Raw genomic sequence first — 11,431 nt, forward strand, 5'->3', positions numbered from 1 at the left:
CCAAATCAGGGTTCGGGAGTCGGTTACGCAAGGGGAAGGTATTAGCACTCATCACGTCCGTTGTACTCAACGGGAACCGTTAGGTTAGTTGTGCAGGTTAGTGTTAGTTTGAAGTGTCAGGCTTATCAAGTTATTATGTGGGAAAGAAAGAATGGAAGAGAGAAGAATGTTTTTGGACTTTTGCAACGAGGAGGACTAAACCTAAGTTTTTTATTAATGGGCCTAACAAGATTTACGAATCCTGCTCCTACGTATCTCCGGGTGCAATAGAGAACTTAAGGCTTACGTAGTTCTGGATAGAAAATGTTTGTTTGTTGGTCAATTTTTGAAAAATTTACTTTGTATTAGTCGACGAAAACATTGTTGGACTATCCAAAACAAGTGGAGAAGGGGACGTTCGCATCACAGCCAAATGAATTTACAAATTAACATTCATGGGCAACGTCGCAAGCTTACTCACACGTTCAAGTGTACAAAACATTGCTTTACGTCGTATTGAAACAAAATACCTTTCGTTTGAGAAAGGGTTTAAAGGATGGATTGCACGGCGGCGAGAAAATGTTTGATTGGTTTGAATGTTTTTTGAGTAATGGCGAGAACTTGGATGGGCGAGATATCCATCTCGAATCCTAGTCTCAGAAGTGTGTGGTATCCACCATGTCCCATTTCCATCTTATTTGTGAAAAGGTTTAATATTTTATTTGTTTTGAGATTTGATTGAGAAAAGGGTTTAACGAAACCGCATTGATAATTTTGGATGATGGTGAGAGCTAAGATAGGCGAGATATCCATCTTGAATCCTAGTCCCAAGAGTGCGTGGTATCCACCACGTTCCATTTTCATCCTTATTGAAAAGTGTTAAATGAGAATTAAGTATTTTTGAGTTTTTTATTGTGAAAATGGCTTAACGTTGGATCAAGCATTTGATGAGCGATTGAAAAAGATTTGAATGACATGGTTTGAAAGAAATGGAATAGATAGAAATGGATGGATAGAAATGGATGAATTTGTTTATTGAGAAAATACTCGACGTTGGATCGAGCCCTTATTTTTGATCTTTTTTTAAAAGAAATTGATTTTATTCTTGTCTTAGTAACTAGCTAAACAGTCAAGCAAATAAAGAAATAAAACAGTAAAATTATTACATATTATGGGGGTGAGGGTACATTTTGTCGAATGGGATTCAAAATAATGAAATAATTAAATCTAGCCCAACCAACAAGCAATGCAATATATGAGTGTAGGTGTAAGAGAACCGTCTCATTGTAAGAAGACCCAAGAGGAAGCACCAAATACCTCTACCGCTGGGTCATGGATGAATAGTTCAGTAACCAATAAACCCATTTATATAAGAGGCAAACGAAAAAAAGCGTAAAAATTAAATATACAATAAACCCAAAAATATTGTATACATGTATCAAACCCATGGGCATATAGGAACTGCTAAGAGTCTCTACCACTCAGACATGGTTAGTTAGTTGTCAAACCAACACAACCACCAATATATATATATATATATATAAAAGACTGATGTTGGAATCATTAAAATAAAATAAAAACACAATAGCAGCTTATATATTTTTTATTTTAGCAAAAATCATCTAACTAATGGACTAAACATATTGAAATCGACGGAATAAATTATCAAATAATCCATTTAGTAATTAAAAAGAAAATAAATAATTGAAACTAATAAACAAATGATTAATTATTTATCTAAATAAACTAATAAAGAAAACAAAAATAGAAACCAAAACAAAACTTTAAAAAAAAAAAAAAAAAAAAAAGTGGTGTATAAAGGAAGGAGTAGAGGTGCAAAAACTAAATTAATTTGTGCCCAATCTAAAATCAATATTAAGCCTAATAACAATTAGTTTTAAATTAAAGAAAATAAAAAGTAATTGAATAAATAAAATATAAACAAGCAGCTCCAAGGGGAGCTTGCGTTTCCCACAGTTTGCTTTGGAAAATATTTGCCAAATTTTAAAAGAAACCACCAATAATAAAAAAAAATGACAAGTGTCATAGCATTTAAAACTTAAAAAAAAACAAAAGAGAAAGTAACATAAACCAGTAAACACTCCTAGCAAACACAAAACTCTCTCACTCATGATTTAAAAGATGCGCAAAAAACTATGCTTTTTCATCTTTTATTATTTTATTTTTTAAAACCAAAACAAACAAAATCATATGGGAAACTAAACTCATGTTATGAACAAAAACAAAAAATACAGATTCAAATCACATTCTTCTTTCATTTAAACCAAGATGTAGCAAATATCAAAACATGGAAAGTTTAAAGGAAAAAAAAAATTGATACCATGCTCTATTTCCGGCAAGATCTAACGATTTTGTGGCGGCGTGAATGCGTGCTGTCGAAGTGCTTTATTAAATGGTCCAACTACTTCCTCGCCGGCAAAGAGACCGAGAGCGGAAGCTACTGGATGGTTGATGAGTGAGCTCAGAGAGAGGAAAAAGATGGGTTGGTTATGTTATGATAGTTTTTTATGGTGGAAAGAAAAAGTGTTGTTGATATGAAGTGGTTGCTATAATGGTTGTGGTGTTGCAGTGGATCGACCTAACTTTTCAGAGATTTGTTGTTCTATTTTTGTGTGTAGGAGTTGTTTTTTAGAAGGGATATTATGCATGTCGTGAAGGACAAGAAAAAAGAGTATCGTTTTCATCATGGATGTGTTGCTAATGTTGATTGGAGGGAGAGGAATAAATTTGATATTTCTCTCCATGCTAGCTGGCAAACAAACACGACCTTAATGGACTCAAATTTGGCCACATGTGATACTTGGATTTATTCTATTGGAGAGAGATATTTTCTTATTTTTCTTGATCTTTATTTAACAAAATTAAATAAAATAGTGAAACTTCAAAAATTAATTTAAAACGAATGGCATAAACAAAATTCAAATTAAAAACACGACTAATTCTAAATAAATGTTCCAATTATATTGACTAAAAAATAGAAATAAGCAGATTAAAAATGAATAAAAATCGAGCGCAAAAAATGCTCGAAAAATTAAACTGACTGCATTAAAATGATCGGTGCGAAATAAACTTATTGGAAAAATACAACGTTTCTTTTAATTTTGAAATAAATTTTGAAATGTTAAACAGGCTCGAGCTGATCAAAAAGTGATCGAAAAATTAGCTGAAAAATAAATCGAGCATACCAGATTAAACTACGCGAAATGTAGATTAATAAACCTGATATCTGGAAGCTTGATTTTAAAAAATTTCGTCCACTGGTTTGACGCACATCCGTCGATTAATTCAACCGGTTTGTCTGTAGATCCGAAAAAATTATTTCGACTGATATTCTAGACACTATGCGGTATGGAATGCATGATATGCTATGTAGAAATGCAATAGCTATGATGAATGTGTTGAATCGGCGATTCAGGATCAAAATCGTGGTGTGACATCATGTCTTTGGAAACTAGAATTTTCACTTCCGATGAATGTCTTTGAAATTTTCTACAAAATTTGCATACTATGTGTTTAGAAATCTAGGTTAAGAGTAAGAAACTTTTCATGTTTTTGTATCACTCACTAAAATGTTGAGAAAAAAATTGTTTGATTTACAAGGTACACAACATTTTCCAAGGCTTGTTAGGACATCTAAAGCAATTGTATCAATGGATTCCTTTTTTTAAGTAGTTGATTGAGCTAAAATATCGGTTTTTTTTACCGAGATAACCCACTTTTTCGAAAAAAATCCCAAAATACCCCACTTTTCAGGAAAATTCCCAATCTACCCCACTTTTAGAAGGAGGCGCCAATTGGATTGGCGACCCCTCTTAAAAATTGCAAGGAGGCGCCAATTGGATTGGCTAGGGCACCTGCCCTAGCCAATCCAATTGGCGCCTATGTGTAATTTTTAAGCGGAGGCGCCAATCCAATTGGCGACTCCCTTAAAAAAGCCTCAAATGAAAAAACCTCCAACATGAAAGTTGTACATCTTTTCAAGACAATAAATTTGGATATAAATTTTACATCATTTGGATTTTTTATGAGAAAGTTATGGGCAGTTGAAGTTGGACTTCTGAGTTTTTCAGAGATGATGTGTCAATCATGCAAGCCATCCATAAGTGAGTTGTTCAGCATGCAGGAGACAACAATGCCACGTGTCAGACATGCAGATGGTGGCGCCAATTGGTTTGGCGCCTACACTTAAGGCTTGTACATGGTCGCCAATTTGAATGGCGCCCCCATGGAGTCAGTCCTCGAAACCAAGCATTCAGAACTAGCCTTGTATGCATGTACCCTATGGTGTCGCCAATTTGAATGGAGCCCCCTCTTTATTATTGTACATGGTCGCCAAATGAGGTGGAGACACCATGCAAACACAATTTTTTATGCTCTCCTCCATTTGCCTATAAATTCATCCACTCCTTCAACAATTCTTCCACACCAACATTCTCACTACTTCATCTACATTACTTCTTTTACAATTTCATCTTCAACAAAATCTTCCAATTTCATCTACACCAACTCCCCAACAATATGTCTTTACTCACAATGGGCGCAGCACACAGAGGAACAGTTGCAAACATCGCAACATACGTAATTTTTTTCTTATACTAATTTTTTATGTTTCATCTCCACCAACCCCATTTTATTTTGAAATACCAACTTAGTCAAGTGTTATATTATTTCTATTATAGGATGTATCAAGGTTTCGAACTCGAGTCCACGAATTTGTCCCAATGGACCCGATGATTCAACCTTATGTTGAACTCGCCGGTTTTGGTCACATTAGCAAGATTATGTCTTGGTCTATAGATAACAAGTTCATTCTAGCCTTATGCGAAAGATGGAGGCCAGAGACACACACATTTTGGTTTCCAACCGGTGAGTGTACTGTGACGTTAGAAGACGTCTACATGCTTTTAGGACTACGAATTGAAGGCAAAGCTGTTAATGGTAAGACCAACTATGCAAATTCAATTTGCATGGAGCTTTTAGATACTGATTTGTTAGATGATAATGCTAGAGGTCAAGGTATACTACTCTCACGCCTAAAGTCATATTATAATAGTTTATATTTAGATGAGCATTCTACCGAAGATGCTCGAATAATCAAAACTAGATGTTACATTATGTTGTTACTAGGATCCTTTTTATTTCCCGAAGGTAGTGGTTCTAGCATGCATATTATGTACTTACCTTTACTTAGACATATAGATAGAATAGGTAGTTACAGTTGGGGATCCGCATGTCTAGCCTATCTCTATAGTTCGTTGTGCAAAAACTCCCACAAAGACACATCTACATTTTCTGGATGTGCTGTTTTGCTACAAGCATGGGGATGGTCAAGACTACCGTCTCTAACACCGGTCAATAACAACCCCTTCACTTTTCCATATGCAAAAAAGTAAGTTGTTTAAATTGCTATATCTTTACTTACTTCCTTACAGTTTAGTACCCATAACTAATTTATTTTAACTTTTTGGTGTAGATGGTCGGCACGTGGTATGAATTACAGCAGATGTCCGAGACACTGTATTACTCAGTATCGCAACCTGTTGGATCACCTTCGACCGACAGACGTAAGCAAAATAACTTTATTAATTCGTCATATTATGTTCACTTTTTCTACATTCATTTAAATCCTATCGTCTTTAACATTTCAGTTCATTTGGCGTCCATACCTTAATATGGATCATGAGCATCAGGTCAACCCTGAAGACGCAGCCGTATGGACAGCATGCACACCGATAATACGGTTCACAACAGTGGAGATGTACAACACCGATCGTGTGAAGCTGCAGTTCGGTATGGTCCAGAATATCCCAGACCCCCCAGCTAGCCTAGGAGAATGGCATATGCGTAAAGTGAACGACCAATGGAACTACAACCATTGGCAAACCTTCGCAAGATCAGAGTGTCGCAAGTGGAAGCACCGTCATGACCATGTCTTAACTGACGCAGTCATGCCAAATGAGGTAAAACCAAGTCGTACTTATATGGCTTGGTACAGATCGGTTGGATTTCAATTCATCGCTGATGATATGTACCTCTACGACCCACGCCAGACAAGTTACACACAAGAAGGATCAACATCTAACCCCCAACAACATTCTCAGCCTGGTTACTCACAACCACCTATCCGTCAAACTTTCCGTTCCACAAACACACAAACATACAACCAAAACATGCCATTCACCCAACCCCAATACCAAGAACATCCCCCATACCACCACCAACAAATGGACCATCAACCTCAGACCGAACATCGCTTCGCACCCACACCATCACCCTACCAAAGTCGCCTTAGCCAAAACACTAACCTCCCCTCCTCCTACCGTAGCCAAGAACCCCAAACATCACAATACCAAAACATCCCACAACCATATCTCTTCCAAACACCCCAACAACCTTTCCAACCGTTCCTAGACCCATCATTCACACCCATGTCTCCCTTCAATCGTCCCGGTCGCCCATCCATGAGTCAACCACACCCCAATTTCTCTGGCATGGGTCATGAGCTCAGCTACGCCGGTACACCATCATTGAATACTGAAGACTATGCTGAGTTGGCTGAATACCTCAATGGATCTTCTCCTGTAGGAGGTAATGACGCTCCTGGACCATCAGATGAACAAACACCGGTGCAGAATCGTCAACGTGGGTTAGGGCCAAGGGTTAGGGTAACTAGGGGATGTGGGATCGGAGGTCGGTTAGGTGATCCCGGTCATCACCATTAGGATTCTTTGTGTAAAATCCAAATTTTATTAATATCAATTCGTATTATATCAAATTTATCTTTGTGTAAACTCCAAACATTAGGTTTCTTTGTCTAAACTCCATTTTGGCAAAATTCACATACACATGTTTTGACTGAAACTCCATTGAGATGTCTACTTAAATTGTTATGTTGGACACAATTTCATAATTCTAAAATAAACACATATGATAATACAAAACATTATAGGTCAGATAACAATTGAAATGTCAAAGAGTCCAAGTTCAGGTGCCCATACCTTTCTCATAAAAATTGCAAATGATGCAAAACTTTAGTCCAAATTCATTATCTTGAAAAGATCTACAACTTTTATGTTGAAGGTTTTGTCATTTGAGGATTTTATCATTCAAACAGAAGGGCTTGAAGTTAGTCCCTTTTGGCAAAATTCACATACTCATGTTTTGACATAAACCCTAATTTTGGATCAAGTTCGTAAAGACCTAACTCACTCATTTTTAATTATTTTGAGGTGGGACCAAGTTCATTGGAAAATTTAAGATGTCTACTTCACTTGTTATGTTGGACAAAAATTCATAACTCTAACACAAACACATGCAATAATACAAAACATTATAGGTCAGATAACAATTAAAATGTCAAAGAGTCCAAGTTCAGGTGCCCATACCTTTCTCATAAAAATTGCAAATGATGCAAAACTTTAGTCCAAATTCATTATCTTGAAAATATCTACAACTTTTATGTTGAAGGTTTTGCCATTTGAGGATTTTATCATTCAAACAGAAGGGCTTGAAGTTGGTCCCTTTTGGCAAAATTCACATACTCATGTTTTGATATAAACCCTAATTTTGGGTCAAGTTCGCAAAGACCTAACTCACTCATTTTTAATTATTTTGAGGTGGGACCAAGTGCATTGGAAAATTTAAGATGTACACTTCAAATATTATGTTGGAAAAAAATTCATATTCCTAAAAGAAACACATTCAATACTACAAAACATTATAGGTCAGATAACAGTTGAAAAACTCAGAAGTCCAACTTCAACTGCCCATAACTTTCTCATAAAAAATCCAAATGATGTAAAATTTATATCCAAATTCATTTTCTTGAAAAGATCTACAACTTTCATGTTGGAGGTTTTTCCATTTGAGGCTTTTTTAAGGGAGGCGCCAATTGGATTGGCGCCCCCTCTTAAAAATTACACATAGGCGCCAATTGGATTGGCTAGGGCAGGTGCCCTAGCCAATCCAATTGGCGCCTCCTTGCAATTTTTAAGAGGGGTCGCTAATCCAATTGGCGCCTCCTCCTAAAAGTGGGGTATTTTGGGAATTTTCCTGAAAAGTGGGATATTTTGAGAATTTTTTCGAAAAAGTGGATTATCTCGGTAAAAAAACCTAAAATATCTCTTCACATTAGAATAAATTTGTATTATTCACCATTCTTCCTCAAAGAGCAAGACTACCAAGAAAACTTACCTCTATTTTCAAGCCAGACGATTTAGTCGATTATTCATGCCAATAAATAGTTATTGAAATTGGAACACAATCTAATACTTAAACAAGTCATGTGTATGCTTCTTTTTTTATTGACTTTCATGTCACACATTGATTCATATCCATCCCATGGATAAAGATAAGCTAAGCATTTTACTTATGATTTACAAGTTCAATAGCCCTAAAGTTATCCCTAAACATCCCTATAACAGTAGGTGACCAATCTTAGTAGAACTCAATGGTGTAAGGGACCAACCTCAATCTCATCAATAGTTTGCTTACTCAAATATTAAAATGCTAGAACTCCATATTTTTTTTATATTATTATGTTTATTTGATATTAGATATTTGTGATTGAAATTTTATTAAGTTAAAAAGTGATAGAAAATAAAATAAAAAGATAAAGAAATATTACAAAAAAAAATAATTAAAAAAAAAATAATATAAAAAATAATAATATAACTGTAAATAATAGTATAAATAAAAATATTTTAGTTGATAATAATTTAAATAAAAAAATTATATTATAAAAAAGATACTTTATATAAAAATTAATAATGGTTTAAACTGTTCGTAAAAGTAAAAAATTTAATAATTAATAGTGTTTTAAACCAGTATATAATCAATTATTTTAAGAATTTATAAATAAAATTACAACAGTTTAACAATATCACACTCACCGCAGTTTGAAACCTTCGCAACCAACATTAAAAACAAGATTCAAACTAAAATTCACGACGGTTTATAACTGTCGCAACTTGTAATTTACATTAGTTGCTTGCCTGTCGCAATTTAGGACGATGGTTTGAGTGACAGTTTTAGCATCCGTCGCAGTACAACCTGGCCACACACGTTTTTGTGATATAACAGAAACTGTCGTGACTTACCATTTGAGGCGGTTCTAACCGCCGTAACCTGCCAAAATTAATCGTCGAAATTTGTCAATTTTCTTATAGTATCTAGTTACCGAATTGCATATAATGGATCATCAAGAAGAATAAATTATATTTTCTCTGAATTAACTAGATTATGAACTTTCCTATGTATTTTTGGTCTTATGATGCTTATCACTATAAGATTAGGATTTGATATACTTTCGGTTTATTATACTAGATTATAAGATTAAGATTATATTTTCGGTTTATTGTATTACATGACATGATTATGGAACTCACAATTTTTTTGATATTATTATGTTTATTTGATATTAGATGTTTGTGATTGTGATTTTATTAAGTTAAAAAGTGATAGAAAATAAAATAAACTAGATTTAGACAAATAAAATAAACTAGATGTTTGTGATTGTTAATTAATTTTTTTTGTTTTGTATCAAGTTTTAATTATGTTTAAAAAAATTATTTTGTATATATGTGCAACAAATTTGTATTATAATAATTATCATGAATTATAATTGAGACACTCATATGAATTAAACACAAATAAAAATATATATGTTTGTAAATTAAGAGTGACATATAAGATTTTATTTTACAAATTTAAATAATTTTAAAGATATCTCTAATGATCTATTTTTTATTTTGATTTTAATACATTTTTCTTACATTTGTCTCTCTTTTAGATATTTAATTATAATTTGTTAAATATATGTATTCATTTTTAGTCATAAATAAAAATTAAACTTTATTTTTAATTATTATCGAATAAAGCATTAAATAGGTTTATTAATTTATGTGTATAACGTCAAATTTTAGTTATATGTGAGAAATTGAGAATTTTTCTTTTTAATTTATTTATCTGTAATTATAAGAGAAATATAGAGAAGAAATATATAGATTCAGTAAAGAGTGTTATTTTCTCTATTATATTTCTAGATTAATTGAAAGTAATTTAACTCTTAAAAATTGCGGAATATATACTTTAACATTAAAAATATTTTTCAAGAGTTTCCTTTGTTGTTATGATTTTAGAAACATAAATAAAAATTTAAAGTGTGTGGATATGAACATCTCTTTTACTTTTGAAATTTTGAAAAAAAAAATTAGTTGGAGTAATTGGAATGTGTTGAACCCCAAACTATTTATCAATATGCAATAATATAATGCATGTAATGTATCATATTTAAACTTTTGTATGGTTTTAAAATTAAAAAATATTAAAAAAAAGTATATATATATATATATATATATATATATATATATATATATATATATATATATATGTGTGTGTGTTTCAAAAATATTTTTTAAGAATTTAACTTATGTATTTAATTATATTTATATTTCTTAAATTTAATGTAATTTTATTTAAAATTACTTATTCAATTTATATATTTTAAATATATTTTTTTAAATATGCTAAATATAATTTAATTTTATCTCCATTTCTATGCAGTTATCTCTTTTTTATTTAAATATATTTATTTTTAAATATATTAAATATAATTTAATTTTGTCTCTATTTTTGTTAACTTTAATTTTATCTCATTATTATGCACTTATGTCTTTTTTATCTTATAATATAATATATAATATCTATTTTTTATTAAAAATATCTATTTTATCTATTTTTTAAATCTATTTTATATTAATATTATTTGCTGTAAAATATATGATGAAGTACTATACCATTTATTTTTTTTAAATTGAAATATTATGAAATTACTATTGAGACCTAGGTAAAAGATAATCAAAATATCTTTTTTCTCATTTTTATAATTAAGAAATTATTATAAGACAAATATGAATAGTATTCTAAAAAGTTTATGAAAACAATATATATGAGAATATTAGTTGTAAGTTGAAAAACAATTCATTGAGATTTTATAAAAAAAATTAGTTGTATGTCTTATAATGTATTTTATTTAAAATAATAATTTTAAATCTATTATGAGAAAATCAGTATAATATTTTTTGAAATAAATAAAGTTAATAATCAAATATTATGTTATTGTATTTTTGCATTTGTGACTGTTCGAACTCAAGACCATTTATAAAGAGTAACATTATGTATTGACTTTTTAAAATATGAAGATGAGATTTGAGAGATGTTACATGGGAAAATAAATGATGTGGCACAAAAGAAATTGAAGTGTCACAAGATAGTTTGATGCATTGGATTTAATAGATATAAATAAAAATAATAATATTAAATCTGTTATGAAAAAATCAGGATGATATTTTTTGAAATAAACAAAGTTAATAATCAAATATTATGTTATTGTATTTTTGCATTTGTCACTATTCGAACTCAAGACCATTTA

The 11,431-nt window shown here is 31.7% G+C and overlaps 1 protein-coding gene and 1 long non-coding RNA gene across 2 annotated transcripts; one reads left to right on the top strand and one right to left on the bottom strand.

The window, feature by feature from the left end:
* Positions 1–1,117: 1,117 nt before the first annotated feature.
* LOC127086224 (uncharacterized) lies at positions 1,118–2,759 on the bottom strand. Its single transcript, XR_007789435.1, has 2 exons — positions 2,321–2,759; positions 1,118–1,304 (listed from the first exon to the last, which is right to left on the bottom strand). It is a non-coding gene; the product is annotated as an uncharacterized LOC127086224 (long non-coding RNA).
* A 1,683-nt stretch (positions 2,760–4,442) lies between these two features.
* On the top strand, positions 4,443–6,669 carry LOC127083135 (protein MAIN-LIKE 2-like). The gene is made up of 3 exons (XM_051023376.1): positions 4,443–4,578; positions 4,680–5,564; positions 5,649–6,669. The coding sequence occupies exons 1-2, from the start codon at positions 4,519–4,521 to the stop codon at positions 5,391–5,393; spliced, it is 774 nt and encodes a 257-aa protein (XP_050879333.1). The 5' UTR covers positions 4,443–4,518; the 3' UTR covers positions 5,394–5,564; positions 5,649–6,669.
* The last annotated feature ends 4,762 nt before the right edge of the window (positions 6,670–11,431 follow it).

The sequence above is a fragment of the Lathyrus oleraceus genome, chromosome 5 (assembly GCF_024323335.1).
Source record: "Lathyrus oleraceus cultivar Zhongwan6 chromosome 5, CAAS_Psat_ZW6_1.0, whole genome shotgun sequence".
In the NCBI taxonomy this organism is placed as follows: domain Eukaryota; kingdom Viridiplantae; phylum Streptophyta; class Magnoliopsida; order Fabales; family Fabaceae; genus Lathyrus; species Lathyrus oleraceus.

Bases quoted from the DNA above. Each gene is read 5' to 3' on its own strand.
- LOC127083135 (XM_051023376.1), top strand. From the start codon at position 4,519: ATGTCTTTACTCACAATGGGCGCAGCACACAGAGGAACAGTTGCAAAC. The intron at 4,579-4,679 runs GTAATTTTTTTC...TTTCTATTATAG, and splicing joins TTGCAAACATCGCAACATAC to GATGTATCAAGGTTTCGAAC.